This window comes from Salmo trutta, chromosome 31, assembly GCF_901001165.1.
Source record: "Salmo trutta chromosome 31, fSalTru1.1, whole genome shotgun sequence".
Classification (NCBI taxonomy): domain Eukaryota; kingdom Metazoa; phylum Chordata; class Actinopteri; order Salmoniformes; family Salmonidae; genus Salmo; species Salmo trutta.
Genome location: NC_042987.1, coordinates 30,086,131 through 30,103,913, shown reverse-complemented (window position 1 = coordinate 30,103,913; position 17,783 = coordinate 30,086,131). Strand labels below are relative to the sequence as shown.

The 17,783-nt window shown below is 42.7% G+C and overlaps 1 protein-coding gene across 1 annotated transcript; it reads left to right on the top strand.

Moving 5' to 3' along the window:
* Positions 1-414: 414 nt before the first annotated feature.
* Positions 415-3,723, top strand: LOC115169914 (atypical chemokine receptor 4-like). The gene is made up of 2 exons (XM_029726032.1): positions 415-480; positions 2,103-3,723. Exon 2 carries the CDS (start codon positions 2,122-2,124, stop codon positions 3,205-3,207), a length of 1,086 nt encoding a protein of 361 aa, XP_029581892.1. The 5' UTR covers positions 415-480; positions 2,103-2,121; the 3' UTR covers positions 3,208-3,723.
* Positions 3,724-17,783: the final 14,060 nt, after the last annotated feature.

Sequence of the window (17,783 nt, the reverse complement as noted above, 5' to 3'; positions counted from 1 at the left end):
CTCTCCTCTTCTCTCTCGCTCTCTGTCAAACTCTCTCCCCCTTTACTCTCTTATCCCTCTCTCTCTCTCTCTCTCTCTCTCTCTCTCTCTCTCTCTCTCTCTCTCTCTCTCTCTCTCTGTCAAACTCTCCCCCCTTACTCTCTTATCCCCCCCTCTCTCTCTCTCTCTCTCTCTCTCTCTCTCTCTCTCTCTCTCTCTGTCAACCTCTCTCCCCCTTACTCTCTTAGTCTCTCTCTCTCCCTCTCTCTCTCTCTCTCTCTCTCCTCTCTCTCTCTCTCTCTCTCTCTCTCTCTCTCTCTCTCTGTCAACCTCTCTCCCCCTTACTCTCTTAGTCCTCTCTCTCTCTCTCTCTCTCTCTCTCTCTCTCTATCAAAAACACCCTCCTTGTTATGTGCTATGAGTCTGAGTTCCCAAAAGGAGGATCCGGAGCAGCAGTAGGTAAACATTAGCTTACTGCACGAGAGGAGACAAGCAAAGGAGGTAAGGCTTATTTATTTTTGAAGGATTGGCTGATTTGTGGAAAAAGTATTCCTGGCAGTGACATTGTGAAGCTGGTTAGTGGTTAATATGTTCCTTAGCAAGCCAAAGCATCTGTCTACAGATTAATATATGGTTGAATGTGGTGAGAGAGGTACATTTTGCGATACAGTATAAAGAAACAAAGACAGCTTGTCCAGGACATAATATGTTGTTTCCAAATGCAAAGGTTAAATCCAGGTGAATGTGTAGGCTTTCTTTTTTTTCTTCTTTTTTTTCTCTCAGGGGGCTTTCTTTCTTTCTTTTTAGTGTCTGTCATTATTGGTCTAGCACCGGTGAGAACGTTTGGGATGGGCATTACACTCACATACCCTACTGAATGAAACCGATATTATTGGTTTCCTATGACATTACATTTCTGTTTCTATGTATTTTAACTCCCCCTATAGTGTGTTGTATGTGCATTTGAATATCCATGAGACACAGGTGTTGAACCCCACCTTTCTGCCTGTATGAGTAACTAGGTAGATTACATTCACGTGATTTACTCCCCCCAATGTTATCACCAACTTTATGAGGTCAAAGACTCAACAGAAAGAGATGGGATGGATTGCACTAATGGAATTCAAATAGCGTCTCCATCTGGACCTGTGGAATGTGTGTGCGTGTGTGCGTGCGTGCGTGCGTGTGTGTGTGTACTGGCTCAGAGACCACATACAGATCATGTTTTTGATCGAGGGGAGGAAAAAGCAGGGTGATAGGAAAGTGCCTGTGGCTCAACACTCTTTCTGTCTCTGGTCTTCATATACTCACTCTCTGCTTGTTGTAATTGTTGTTATTTTATGCCTTCAATTTTATTTTACTGTGTCTGTTTTGCTGTGAAGTCCATTTACGTTTAAATGCACTTTCAATAAAAGGTGCAATTAAAAAAAAGTGCACTATTTAGTCCAGTTAACTAAAAGTGTTGCCTCTTATTTGACCAGGTATTGGCGCAGCAAAATAATCCTTCAGCAATAAAGATTTTAACGCTTAGTCCATATTGTTGCTTGATCTGTGGTTCGGCTATTAGCTGGTCACAATTAGGCTACATTCAGTGGTTGACTTGGGTAGGAGCTCACCAGAGCTGATCCCGGCACCTCAAATGTTCTACTGCTTGAGGTCCTGTTCCTCTTATAGAATATTAGATCAAAAGTAGATCAGTCCAAGTCAAGCACTGGCTACATGAAAGGTGCAATACTGTTAATACAACCGTGTGTTAGTGCAGGCTTTTGGGAATTTCTTTAAATCATGAAGCTCATCGACATTTCCTGCAGTGCAGGAAAATTTTCAGCAGCAAAAAATGATCAAAATAAGATCCTACACCTGTGGGAAAAGCATTTCAGTAATCAGAAAGGATCTAGCACGAAATCACTAGTAGATTCATTCTCGACTAGGTAGCTCAAAACCAGATTTTGATTCGACACCAACCCTTGGGTGTGACACCAACTGTTGTCCCCACATGTGGTTAACAATGACCCGGGGACATTGAGGTTTTTACATTCCTTCTATTTTCCTTTCATTTGAATTAGCTGCACAGACTACTGACTCTCAGTACACCATCCTAATCCTCCTGCTCTGTCCTACAGATACAGATATCCCTCCACCATGGATCTGGTCGAGGACTACGATTACTATGACAACCTAACCCTGAACTACAGCTATGAGGACTACCACACTGTGTGTGAGAAGGCTGACGTGCGCTCCTTCGCTGGACTCTTCCTCCCTGTGGTGTACTCAGTCTGTGTGGCGGTTGGGCTAGCCGGGAACTCCCTGGTACTATCCGTCTACGCCTACCATAAACGTCTGAGGAGAACCATGATGGACGCCTTCCTAGTCCACCTGGCCGTAGCCGACCTCCTCCTCCTCCTAACCCTGCCCTTCTGGGCTGTGGATGCGGCACGGGGCTGGGAGCTGGGCCTGCCTCTCTGTAAGCTGGTCTCTGCCTGCTACACCATCAACTTCACCTGCTGCATGCTGCTGCTTGCCTGTGTTAGCATGGACCGCTACCTAGCATCTATTAGAGCTGAGGGAAGGAACCAGGGAAGGCTAGGCAGGGTCTTCACCCGGGCTCACTGTGGGAAGGTCTGCCTGGGGGTGTGGGCTGTTGCTTTGCTCCTGGGTCTTCCAGACCTGCTGTTCTCCACGGTGAGCGAGACCTCCAGGAGAAGGGTCTGTTTGGCTGTCTACCCGTCCAGTCTGGCCCAGGAGGTCAAGGCCTGCCTAGAGATGGTGGAGGTGCTGTTGGGGTTCCTGGTGCCACTCCTGGTGATGGCGTGGTGTTACTTCAACGTTGGGCGTGTGTTGGGGCGACTCCCAGTGGAGAGTAGGGGGAGGAGGCTGAGCGCTATCCGGGTGTTACTGGTCGTGGTGGGGGTGTTCGTGGTCACCCAGCTGCCCTACAACGCTGTGAAGATGTACCGGGCGATGGACTCTGCCTACACGCTGGTGACCCACTGCGGTGTGAGTAAGGCCCTGGACCGGGCAGCGCAGGTCACTGAGAGCCTGGCTCTGACCCACTGCTGTCTCAACCCACTACTTTACACCTTCCTAGGGTCCTCCTTTAGGAAACATGTACTGAAAGCAGCCAAGGCATTTGGAGAAAGGACGAGGAGAAGGGAGGAGCAAGCTGTGGAGATGTCCTTAAACAACTCTCAAGCCACCTCACAGGAGACTAGTGCCTTCTCCATATGAGAGAGAGAGAGAGGGAGAGGGAGAGAGAGAGGGGGGGCAGAAAGTGTCTCACCTTTTTATCACATAAGATTTGATCACTTGTATAGCAATTATTTTCAGTATTGTTAAATATCTGCTGCTATGGAACTATTGAGTCAAATCAGGGGAAGCTAGCCTGGTCCCAATCTGCAATGACCCCAGGGAAAGTGAGGTGTTTACATTCCTGCCTTTTTACCGCAGAACAGCAAGATACCAGATGTTACAGTGAAGTTCATTTCCGTGCTTGTCAGTGGGGCTGCCCTTGTCAGTGGGGCCAGAGTACATTGTAATCTTATGATATAAGACAATTGACATTAGAAGTTGGATGGCACTGCTCTTTTTGTGAAACATTTCAAATGAAGCATCTCAGATATTTTACAATGAGTCTCTGCTCAAGAGAGGTTACTTGTGCCAATAGCAATCCCCTGGGATGGGTGGGGCCACTGATTTCAATCTTATTTACTCATTCCTCTAAATTCCAGCAAAGACTTACCAAAACAGCACAATCGTCTACACTCTGAAAACAGCTGAATATTCTGAATTGTGTGTGTGTGTGTGTGTGTGTGTGTGTGTGTGTGTGTGTGTGTGTGTGTGTGTGTGTGTGTGTGTGTGTGTGTGTGTGTGTGTGTGTGTGTGTGTGTGTGTGTGTGTGTGTGTGTGTGTGTGTGTGTGTGTGTGTGTGTGTGTGTGTGTGTGTGTGTGTGGTAAAGTAAAGAAGGGATGCCAAGGCAGGCCCTGTGGGCATCCTTGATGTGGGAAGAGCTGTGTTTTTTGGCTTGAATTCCTACTTACATCTGAAACCCACATTTACCCATTATTCCTTCATCAGGAAACAACAACTACAGCCATCCAAACAGACAATCACAGTAACCCCTGGTAACCTTTCCAAACAGGGTGCGGTTAAGAACTATTTTCAGAACTAGAGTACTCACTTTTGTGTGTATTTGCTAAAATACTATTCCAGGGATCAGAGGCATCTCTAAAGAACAATGTCAATCCCACACGCAGTCTCAAAGTTAAGGATGACACCGCCACCATAATACCATCCTACAAAGACACAGGGATATTGTTTGTAATATTCAGTTCGTACCATACCGTGTTTCATTTGCCTTGGGAGTGTAGTCGTGAAAATAATGGTAATATTCTTTCCTCTGCTAAAGACCAGTTAGCCTTTCAAAACTGAGACATCTGCTCTGTCTGTTTATCACATGAGTGTTTGTGATTGGTCAAAGCTCTTAGCCAAAACACTCTGATTTCTGTGGACAAAATGTTGACTAACTACTCAACTCTTTCCGCCCTAAAGAATTCAAGTTACCACCTCAGATATTCACCCCTTGCGTGTGAGCAGAAAGATTTAATCAAAAAATCAGAAAGTACGCAGTTATCAAAATGTTGATGTTTTGGTTGCAATCTGGTAGCTTGGCTGACGTGCAAACCCATCAAGTCCGGGACGTAGAGAGAGGCTGGTATTAGCAAGACTAGCAATCTGGCGCCATCTGATCTTGTTGTTGAAATTCCCTGTTTTCACATGTGGACACCTTTGATCTGTCGACAAAGAAACACCATTCTTACTCAGAAACTGCATAGTAAACAAGGCCAGACGAATGATGTACTTACTAGTGACTAGTCTATGGCCAGATACTGTTATTTCTTTCCTCAAAATGTGTACTTGTGAGGTTAATGATTAAAGATGGTGTATATTATTAGCATCAGTCAAATGTTTATTACGGTAATATTTCTGTTATTGACAGGTAATGAAATATCCAACATAATTGTTTCACTGCATATAAACTAATTTCAACAGTACATGACTAGTAGCCTAAAGTGACTTAATGTGTTAAATATAAAACTTTGATCCAACAAATTGTGCAAATAATCAAAAAAACATAAACACAAAATTCTTATTTGATTAGAACAATAATTATTGTGAGGCAGATCACATCAGCACCATCATAACTCAGTTGAATAAGAATTTATTTTAATTTAAGTGAAATCATTATGTATATATGCATATTTATTCAAATATAACTATACATTGCCTTCAGAAAGTATTCACAACCCTTTACTTTTTCCACATTTTGTTATATTACAGCCTGAATTTAAAATTGATTAAATTTAGATTTTGTGTCACTGATCTACGCACAATACCTCATAATGTGAAAGTGGAATTTTGTTAGAACTTTTTTAAATGTATAAAAAATGTAAAGCTAAAATATATTGAGTTTATAATTATTTAACCCCTTTATGGCAAGCCTAAATAAGTTCAGGAGTAAAAATGTGCTTAACAAATCGCATAATAAGTTGCATGGACTCATTCTGTTTTTCAACTTTTGAATAACTACCCCTTCTCTGTACCCCACACATAGTCAACCTTGCAAAGATGGGCACCGATTAGTAGATATGTAAAGATTAAAAAAGCAGACCCAGAATATCCCTTTGAGTATGGTGAAGTTATTAATTACACGTTGGATGGTGTATCAACACACCCAGTCACTACAAAGATACAGGTGTCCTTCTTAACTCAGTTGCTGGAAAGGAAGGAAACTGCTCTGGGATTTCAGCATGAGGGCAATGGTGATTTTAAAACAGTTACAGAGTTTAGTGGTAGTGACATGAGAAAACTGAGGATGGATCAACAACATTGTAGTTACTCCACAATACTAACCTAATTGATAGAGTGAAAAGAAGGAAGCCTGTACAGAATAAAATATTCCAAAGCATGCATCCTGTTTGCAACAAGGCACTTAATCCTAGTAAAAATGTCCTGTCTTAGGTCAGTTAGGATCACCACTTTATTTTTAGAATGTGAAATGTCAGAATAATAGTAGAGAGAATGATTTATTTCAGCTTTTATTTCTTTCATCACATTCCCAGTGGGTCAGAAGTTTACATATACTGAATTAGTATTTGGTAGCATTGCTTTAAATTGTTTAACTTGGGTCAAACGTTTTGGGTAGCCTTCCTCAAGCGTCCCACAATAAGTTGGGTGAATTTTGGCCCATTCCTCCTGACAGAGCTGGTGTAACTGAGTCAGGTTTGTAGGCCTCCTTGCTCGCACACGCTTTTTCAGTTCTGCCCACACATTTTCTATGGGATTGAGGTCAGGGCTTTGTGATGGCCACTCCAATACCTTGACTTTGTTGTCCTGAAGCCATTTTGCCACAACTTTGGAAGTATGCTTGGGGTCATTGTCCATTTGGAAGACCCATTTGTGACCAAGCTTTAAGTTCCTGACTGATGTCTTGAGATGTTGCTTCAATATATCCACTTAATTTTCCTCCCTCACGATGCCATCTATTTTATGAAGTGCACCAGCCCTCCTGCAGCAAAGCACCCCTGTGCTTCATGGTTGGGATGGTGGTCTTCGGCTTGCAAGCCTCCCCCTTTTTCCTCCATGGTCGTTATGGCCAAACAGTTAAATTTTTGTTTCATCAGACTAGAGGACATTTCTCCGAAAAGTACGATCTTTGTCCCCATGTGCAGTTGCAAACCGTAGTCTGGCTATTTTATGGCGGTTTTGGAGCAGTGGCTTCTTTCTTGCTGAGCGGCCTTTCAGGTTATGTTGATATAGGACTCGTTTTACTGTGGATATAGATACTTTTGTACCTGTTTCCTCCAGCATCTTCACAATGTCCTTTGCTGTTGTTTTGGGATTGATTTGCACTTTTCGCACCAAAGTACGTTCATCTCTAGGAGACAGAGCGCGTCTCCTTCCTGAGCGGTATGACGGCCATGGTGTTTGTACTTGCGTACTATTGTTTGTACAGATGAACATGGTACCTTCAGGCATTTGGAAATTGCTCCTAAGGATGAAGCAGACTTGTGGAGGTCTCAAAAAAATGTTCTGAGGTCTTGGCTGATTTTCTTTTGATTTTCCCATGATGTCAAGCAAAGTGGCACTGAGTTTGAAGGTAGGCCTTGAAATACATCCACAGGTACACCTCCAATTGACTGAAATGATGTGAATTGGCCTATCAGAAGCTTCTAAAGCCATGACATAATTTCCTGAAATTTTCCAAGCTGTTAAAAGGCACAGTCAACTTAATGTATGTAAACTTCTGACCCACTGGAATTGTGATACATTGAGTTATAAGTGAAATAATCTGTCTGTAAACAATTGTTGTAAACAATTACTTGTGTCATGCATAAAGTAGATGTCCTAACCGACTTGCCAAAACTATAGTTTGTTAACAAGACATTTTTGGAGTGGTTGAAAAATGAGTTTTAACCTAAGTGTATGTAAACTTCAACTGTATATAGATATAAATATTTACCCAAAAAATATATGGCGGATTGGAAATGATGCAGACAATTACATTGATGGAAGCAACAATGTAGCCGCAATATTAAAGCTGATCTACCCCCTGAAATAAAAAAAATCAATAAACAATTCCTGGAAGCTGAAAATGTCCCAGTTCTTCCATGGCCTGCATACTTACCAGACACGTCACCCATTGAGCATGTGTGGGATGCTCTGGATTGACGTGTATGACAGCGCGTTCCAATTCCCGACAATAGCCAGCAACTTCACACAGCCATTGAAGAGGAGTAGGACAACATTCCACAGGCCACAATCAACAGCCTGATCAACTCTATATGAAGGAGATGTGTCGCGCTGATACCTTTTTTAATAAGGTATCTGTGACCAACAGATACATATCTGTATTTCCAGTCATGTGAAATCCATAGATTAGGGCCTAATGAATTTATTTCAATTGACTGAATTCCTTACATGAACTGTAACTCAGTAAAATCTTAGAAATTGCTGTATGTTGCGTTTATATTTTTGTTCAGTGCTTTGAGAACCTACTGTAGGTGGAATGGCGCTATACAAATGCAGTCATTGCAATCACTTTCCAGTGAGGAAAGACACAGAAGTCACAGAGGCAATTCACAGAAAATAAAACACAGTTTCTTTGACTTGATGAATAATTATTTTTAAAGGAATATAAAGTACAGTGGAATTATAAAAAGAATAGTCAAGCAGTGTATTACAATATTGTTACAGTCATTGTCATTACTGATGGATGGATGTTGAAGCCTATAAGAGAGAATCACAGAGGGATACAGAGGAGTCACAGACTTCCAGCATCCAGTCATTTTCAGTACACATGTAATGTTGATGTTGATTCAAGTCTGTAGTTAGATTTGCCATCTTTCTGTACCCTTCCATCAAGATTTGGCTAAAACAACTGGTTCTGTAAATATTATTGTGTTCTTTGGCCCAGTGGCTACACAGCACTAGCCTGGGATCCAAACGGATTGACTGGTGACTGGTGAAACAGAGCATATCAGCTTTGGTTCCTGGCTAACACGGCACTGCCCAGAGATGGCACTGAGGGGATTCATTGCTGTGTTCAAATGTTTGACATCTGGTGTTATAAGTCTGTTATCAACATGATTATATTATCTCACTGCCTCCCTAAATCTACTGACGTTCTAACTGTTGATGAAAAACATTGGAGATATTACACGTCCATGACGACCTGACAGTCGATGACCTGGGGACTTAATGACTTCCTGTTAAAGGAATTTTATATCTTTGATGATAATAATCAATAATCAATTCGCCTTGACTAATGCCCAAGGTTTGTAAGACAATGGGTTAAAATAATTAGGCAAGGACTCAGCTTTCTGCAAAAGGTTTCTGTAGCTTTTATTCAGAGAACGTTCTGAGGTCAGGATAACAAAACAGTCATTATATAGTTCTTGCTTTCTTACGCACATGCATTTACACACAAACTGTTGGTGACCTGCCTCCCCCATAGACTTCTCACACTGTTTATCACTCTCCCGAGCTCGCCTGTTCCTTTCCCTCAAGGTTAGAAATGCTTTGAAGCTTTTACTCCCAGGACCATCTGTCTCCTGGTGTCCCTCCTAATTGCATACACACATTTCTTTCCCTATCCCGTGGTTCCTGGACTTTCCAGAACTAATCAAACTTATCGATCCCTACATTGATCATTACATTGATTATTCATTAACCATGCTGTATGACTAATAATTCATCATGGTCTATTGATTCATTTACCTTTAATAGATAATTCTCTTATCACTTCCTGATTGTGTCAAACCTCTCACTATAACTACAATAGCGAGGTTGTAACATTAAAATAGATTGAATTGTGTTCCTGTCCTGGAACATAACATGTCTATATCTAGAACAGAGATATAAAACTGTTGAAAGTTTTGCTACTGTGAAATATATCATTGAGCATTTGAATATAGAATATTGTGAAATGATAAACTACTGAAATACAGACATTGGATGTGTGTCTTTCGCTGGTTGTTTCTTGGCTTTAACTGTGTTTTAAGACTTTGAATAACATTAAAATACAGAGTCAATTCCAGGAACACATCCTTTCCACTACAGTTTAGTGACCATGAGTTGATTTGTCAAATCAATCAATCAGAATTAATGAATTGCTTTTGATAGTCCATGTCCACAGGATGGGTGAGATTTATATATAATTGCATTGCAGGAAAAGTTTTACTATATATATTTTTGGTGTATAATTGCGTTTAGAAAATACAGACAGACATATATGTTGTGTCCATGCAGTCCAGAACACAAAGCCAGTTTCAGAAGGCGGTTTCTCTCTGTGGCCTGTCCTGTGTCTCAGTACAGGCTTCTCCTTCTATGACGAGGATCTGTAAGGCTGAACAATGCACAGATAAAAAAAGAAGCGTAAGGCAGTAAAGGATCATTCAGTCAGAAACAAACCACACCTTCTCTAGCTCATTCACAAATGTCCAGTTGTCTCCCACCTCACTTTTAGTCCTGGAACACTGAGGTGAATGGAGAGTGAAAACGATCAAATCACTGTAACTGATCACAAAGCTGGGGCTTCTTTGAGAGCTGTATATAAAATGCAATTTATTGAAAGTAATTAATTTAACGGTATACTTCTTCACTTAGAGCTGTGGTTTTCTTGCCATTCAATGCGATCTGTGAGGACTTAAAGGAAAGAAGGTCGACATTTCACCACCAGTAAAAGCTTACAAATGGCTAATTACAGTAGAGCTCTGTCACAGGCAACATATAGATAGATCTTATAGCAGTATTCATGAGGCAAAGTATGTTTGGATATATTAGAGCATACATTTATTGCGGTGAAGGCTCCAGTCTTGGATGGTTTCCACATTGTCCTGAATGAATCACAATCAACTCATGAACACAAACACAGCACATTCTTGAAACACAACCTCAAGGGAACATTTATCATTTCAGATAATTGAAAAGTATTGGTGAATGCGTAACAGATGTGATATGAACCTTGCAGTATGACAGTACAATCGCATTGTTATGACATGGGCTGTGAACTCTGTCAGCCAGTTATAATTTGTATATAATTGAGTGACTTAATCTCGTGAGGGAGGTGGAGTACTTTACATATAATCAGCTGTAAGCCTACATATCCTTTACATGTTTCAACACTATAGCGTCTCTCTCTCTGTTTTTCTCTCTCTCCCTCTTTCTCTCTCTCGCTCTCTCATGCTCTCTCTCTCTGTTTCTCTCTCCCTTTCTTTCTCTCTTTCTCTGTTTCTCTCTCTCTGTTTCTCTCTCCCTCTGTTCCTCCCCCTCTCTCTCTCTCTTTCTCTCTCTCTCTCTCTCTCTTTACTAAGGACCTCTTTGGTTCTTCATGTTTTTGTTTGGCCATTTCTTACCCTGTTGGGTCCCGGAGGACCCACCATGGGTCCCATGGCTCCACTACGAGAGCGACACATTTTTCTGTCTTTCCTGCATTCACTCCTTACTTCCTCCTGTGAATTCTGAGGCCAGAGGACAGAGGGATCAGACAGTGAAAACAAGATCAGTGGTTCTTATCAAATTTGTTTTCTGAACACAAAGCTGTGGGTTAATTGTTTCTCACCTGCGGTGGTGATCGTGGGATGACTGGAGATGATCCTTCCTGTTGAGAGTCATTACATAGTGTCATACTTAGCTAGAGTAGTCTTAGATAGCTCTCTTGTGCTGATGAATAATGCACATTGGTTTTGGTAGTTGGAGGGCAGCACCATGTAACCATGACAATTGCTTCGACAACACCATGATGCAATGTAACTTCTCTAGCACCGGAACTGTTACCTCAGATAAGATAAGGAGTTGGTATTATCTTTAACACACACAACAGCCTTATCAGTATGATATTACACAGTACAACAATTGCATCCTCATTGATAACAGGAAACAGTTATAGAGAAAGGAACTTCTGAGGTAAAAATGAACTCTGAACATAACCCTGGTAGAAATATGAATATGATAGCAATTGATCTATCCATACATGAAAATCATAGCAGCGTTGCAGTTTTTTACACAGACCGGTGCGTCTGGCACCTACTACCATACCCTGTTCAAAGGAACTTAAATATTTTGTATCATGTCTTAATTGTCTCAAGTCTTAAAAATCCTTCTTTAACCTGTCTCCTCCCCTTCATCTACACTGATTGAAGTGCATTTAACAAGTGACATCAATAAGGGATCATAACTTTCACCTGGATTCACCTGGTCAGTCTATATCATGAATGAGCAGGTGTTCATAATGTTTTGTTCACTCAGTGTAGATGCCACACGAAGTTGAAGCCTGAACATGCAGACATTTATATATTTTTGTTCTCTGTAATATCATAAATATACTGTATTGATTACTTTATGTGTGACCTCAGTGGACAAACCCACAATGACCCATAATGCTCCCCGACCCCAAAGGTTGGTAGAACCATATACTGTAGACAGGCCTACAATAATTATTAGTGTTCGATTTAGTTCTGTATGTAGAACACAGTGAAGAACAGAGGATTGGAATGTCTTACCATGGCTTGGTTGGTTTGCAAGGTTGCTGTCCGTCTGTATGGTCCATGGAGGGCCGTGGTGGAGAGCAGACAGACCTGCAGACACAGGAGACCCAGCAGCCACACAGCCTGCTTCATACTGATGCACTGGAACCTGGCTACACCCTCAAACCTCTTTCTACTTTTATCACACAGGTGTACATGCATTTACACATCACACAAACACATTTCGTACACTCATGCATGTATGCAACACACCTACTTCCCATTCGCTCTTTCTTCCTCTCTCTCTCTCTCTCTCTCTCTCTCTCTCTCTCTCTCAATTCAATTCCCTATGTAGTGCACTAATTAGTGGACCATGTAGGGAATAGACAAGTAGTGCACCATGTGACGTTTAAAATGTATTTAAGTGTCACTCCACAATAATCAATGATTTTTAAACACATTGAGGACCACTCATATGAAGTTTTAAAACACAAAAACAATCCTAGTCAAACATGGTACAGACGTCATCTAGAATGCATTACATCATCTATACACATGTATGCATAAACAGTGGATAAAATGACAATTAGGCAGTTATAACGAACCGTCTCCGTTGAAGGATAAGATGGCAGGCTTTGGTGCAGGAATTTACATGATTGTTACCTGATAAAATGTCACATAATTTATTATTTTCATCAATACCGTTAACATTTTTATTTTGGCTGGAGAGCTGACAAAAAAGATCATCCCTAATTTAGTTTTATAACCCACAGCAAAGCAAGGCATGTGACTGGGCTTCACGTGAAACAACCGTCCAGCAGCTTTATCCTCCAAAGACTCACTTCACTGGCTCAAAAAGCCTGGTCCCAAATCTGTTTCACTCTAATGAGTTAGCAAGACAGCACAAACAAATCTTGGACTGGGCTACAGAAAGAAAGCCTCCTTCCCCCAGGAAATCTCACATTGTGAATGTTCACTGTTCCAGCAGGACCACACTGTGTGACTGTTCACTGTTCCAGCAGGACTATGTGACTGTTCACTGTTCCAGCAGGAGCTATGTGACTGTTCACTGTTCCAGCAGGAGCTATGTGACTGTTCACTGTTCCAGCAGGACCACACTATGTGACTGTTCACTGTTCCAGCAGGAGCTATGTGACTGTTCACTGTTCCAGCAGGACCTATGTGACTGTTCACTGTTCACTGTTCCAACAGGAGCTATGTGACTGTTCACTGTTCCAGCAGGAGCTATGTGACTGTTCACTGTTCACTGTTCCAGCAGGAGCTATGTGACTGTTCACTGTTCCAACAGGAGCTATGTGACTGTTCACTGTTCCAGCAGGAGCTGTGACTGTTCACTGTTCCAACAGGAGCTATGTGACTGTTCACTGTTCCAGCAGGAGCTATGTGACTGTTCACTGTTCCAGCAGGAGCTATGTGACTGTTCACTGTTCCAGCAGGAGCTATGTGACTGTTCACTGTTCCAGCAGGAGCTATGTGACTGTTCACTGTTCCAGCAGGAGCTATGTGACTGTTCACTGTTCACTGTTCCAACAGGAGCTATGTGACTGTTCACTGTTCCAGCAGGAGCTATGTGATTCTTCACTGTTCCAGCAGGAGCTATGTGACTGTTCACTGTTCCAGCAGGAGCTATGTGACTTTTCACTGATCCAGCAGGAGCTATGTGATGGTTCACTGTTCCAGCAGGAGCTATGTGACTCTTCACTGTTCACTGTTCCAGCAGGAGCTATGTGACTGTTCACTGTTCCAACAGGAGCTATGTGACTGTTCACTGTTCCAGCAGGAGCTATGTGACTGTTCACTGTTCCAGCAGGAGCTATGTGACTGTTCACTGTTCCAACAGGAGCTATGTGACTGTTCACTGTTCCAGCAGGAGCTATGTGACTGTTCACTGTTCACTGTTCCAGCAGGAGCTATGTGACTGTTCACTGTTCCAACAGGAGCTATGTGATGGTTCACTGTTCCAACAGGAGCTATGTGACTGTTCACTGTTCCAGCAGGAGCTATGTGACTGTTCACTGTTCCAGCAGGACTATGTGACTGTTCACTGTTCCAGCAGGAGCTATGTGACAGTTCACTGTCCCAACAGGAGCTATGTGACTGTTCACTGTTCCAGCAGGAGCTATGTGACTGTTCACTGTTCACTGTTCCAGCAGGAGCTATGTGACTGTTCACTGTTCCAACAGGAGCTATGTGACTGTTCACTGTTCCAGCAGGAGCTATGTGACTGTTCACTGTTCCAACAGGAGCTATGTGACTGTTCACTGTTCCAGCAGGAGCTATGTGACTGTTCACTGTTCCAACAGGAGCTATGTGACGGTTCACTGTTCCAACAGGAGCTATGTGACTGTTCACTGTTCCAACAGGAGCTATGTGACTGTTCACTGTTCCAGCAGGAGCTATGTGACTGTTCACTGTTCCAGCAGGAGCTATGTGACTGTTCACTGTTCCAACAGGAGCTATGTGACTGTTCACTGTTCCAGCAGGAGCTATGTGACTGTTCACTGTTCCAACAGGAGCTATGTGACTATTCACTGTTCCAGCAGGAGCTATGTGACTGTTCACTGTTCCAGCAGGAGCAATGTGACTGTTCACTGTTCCAGCAATAGCTATGTGACTCTTCACTGTTCACTGTTCCAGCAGGAGCTATGTGACTGTTCACTGTTCACTGTTCCAAAAGGAGCTATGTGACTGTTCACTGTTCCAACAGGAGCTGTGTGACTGTTCACTGTTCCAGCAGGAGCTATGTGACTGTTCACTGTTCCAGCAGGACTATGGGACTGTTCACTGTTCCAGCAGAAGCTATGTGACTGTTCACTGTTCCAGCAGGACTATGTGACTGTTCACTGTTCCAACAGGAGCTATGTGACGGTTCACTGTTCCAACAGGAGCTATGTGACTGTTCACTGTTCCAGAAGGAGCAATGTGACGGTTCACTGTTCCAGCAGGAGCTATGTGACTGTTCACTGTTCCAGCAGGAGCTATGTGACTGTTCCAGCAGGAGCTATGTGACTGTTCACTGTTCCAACAGGAGCTATGTGACTGTTCACTGTTCCAGCAGGACCTATGTGACTGTTCACTGTTCCAGCAGGAGCTATGTGACTGTTCACTGTTCCAGCAGGAGCTATGTGACTGTTCACTGTTCCAACAGGAGCTATGTGACTGTTCACTGTTCCAGCAGGAGCTTTGTGACTGTTCACTGTTCCAGCAAGAGCTATGTGACTGTTCACTGTTCCAACAGGAGCTATGTGACTGTTCACTGTTCCAACAGGAGCTATGTGACTGTTCACTGTTCCAGCAGGAGCTATGTGACTGTTCACTGTTCCAGCAGGAGCTATGTGACTGTTCACTGTTCCAACAGGAGCTATGTGAGTGTTCACTGTTCCAGCAGGAGCTATGTGACTGTTCACTGTTCCAACAGGAGCTATGTGACTGTTCACTGTTCCAACAGGAGCTATGTGACTGTTCACTGTTCCAGCAGGAGCTATGTGACTGTTCACTGTTCCAGCAGGACTATGTGACTGTTCACTGTTCCAGCAGGAGCTATGTGACTGTTCACTGTTCCAACAGGAGCTATGTGACTGTTCACTGTTCCAGCAGGAGCTATGTGACTGTTCACTGTTCACTGTTCCAGCAGGAGCTATGTGACTGTTCACTGTTCCAACAGGAGCTATGTGACTGTTCACTGTTCCAGCAGGAGCTATGTGACTGTTCACTGTTCCAACAGGAGCTATGTGACGGTTCACTGTTCCAACAGGAGCTATGTGACTGTTCACTGTTCCAACAGGAGCTATGTGACTGTTCACTGTTCCAGCAGGAGCTATGTGACTGTTCACTGTTCCAACAGGAGCTATGTGACTGTTCACTGTTCCAAAGGGACCTATGTGACTGTTCACTGTTCCAGCAGGAGCTATGTGACTGTTCACTGTTCCAGCAGGACTATGTGACTGTTCACTGTTCCAACAGGCGCTATGTGACGGTTCACTGTTCCAACAGGAGCTATGTGACTGTTCACTGTTCCAGCAGGAGCTATGTGACGGTTCACTGTTCCAGCAGGAGCTATGTGACTGTTCACTGTTCCAGCAGGAACTATGTGACTGTTCCACCAGGAGCTATGTGACTGTTCACTGTTCCAACAGGAGCTATGTGACTGTTCACTGTTCCAGCAGGAGCTATGTGACTGTTCACTGTTCCAGCAGGAGCTATGTGACTGTTCACTGTTCCAGCAGGAGCTATGTGACTGTTCACTGTTCCAGCAGGAGCTATGTGACTGTTCACTGTTCAAACAGGAGCTATGTGACTGTTCACTGTTCCAGCAGGAGCTATGTGACTGTTCACTGTTCCAGCAGGAGCTATGTGACTGTTCACTGTTCCAACAGGAGCTATGTGACTGTTCACTGTTCCAACAGGAGCTATGTGACTGTTCACTGTTCCAGCAGGAGCTATGTGACTGTTCACTGTTCCAGCAGGAGCTATGTGACTGTTCACTGTTCCAACAGGAGCTATGTGACTGTTCACTGTTCCAGCAGGAGCTATGTGACTGTTCACTGTTCCAACAGGAGCTATGCTTTTCTTTTCAGACTGTGAAGTTTCTTGGTTATGAGTTGTATTTTGTTTCACCATCTCTTGCTGTTGAGCACCTGCTTTCTGTCTCCTTTTTCATGTTGTGCTGAAGCGTGTATAGAATGCATTGCTTTCTTGTTGGGTTCAGTAGCCTAAAGCTATAAGGAGCAAAGAGATCAGGCTCCTGGCTATCTGAATGGGAGAAGAGTACCAGGAAGAGAGCCTTGGTGAGCTTTGGGTTGATCATCATGACTTACAAAAAATGTGCCCACACGGAACACATTTAAATTGACCAGTTTATTATTCAAGTCTAGTTAGCCAATATGATTATGGAGTGTTAAACATTGTTCCATGAGAAGTTTTAACCCCCAATAATCTAGGTTTAGTTGCTCGTTAGAAATGGATGAAGGAAACTTAGAACATAATGCCTTTATTCGCACTCAGTGGAATATGTGTTGCTTTATTATATTAACTTTTGTCAATCAATTAAATTAATATAGACTAGTGTTTGTGATATTACTGGAGGGCTATAAAACGTTGACAGTTCAGTCTACTGTGTACTGCGTTCATTACAAGCAGGAAAATAACGGTTAATATCCAGTGATCTGATTCATAAACTCTTTAGCCAGCAGCGCACATCGCAGGTGTTTGCAACTTCGATTGTTCTTGTCAGTTTAGTTCAGATGCTGCCCTTTCCTTACTTTAGGCTACAGAGAATGAAACTTTGGGCCTATGCATGAGTTGCCTAAGAAGACAGTCGACATTCTATAGAGACTAACATGAAATGGACTTAACTTACACGGATATGATCATGTAGCCTACAGTGTTTCTGTTTTTCATAAATCGTGTCAATGCGCGCATGGCAGCTGACTTGCGCAACATCAGGCCTGAGTGTCAGTGTCCGTGTATAGGAGATGAGAAAATAGAGTCAATCGCAGGACACCGAACTGCGTAAAACATACGTTTTTACTCTAGGAAAAGTTCATCATACAAAATCCACGCAGGGATAAAACAATAACTATACATACAACGAACACGACCAACAGTAAAACAATAACGCACAAAACATCATGAATATCAGAGGGTTTAAATAGTGGAGTAATCATAACGAAATGAGAACCAGGTGTGAACAATCAAGACATAACAAATGGACAAAGAAACATGGATCGGTGGCAACTAGAAAGCCGGTGACGATGACC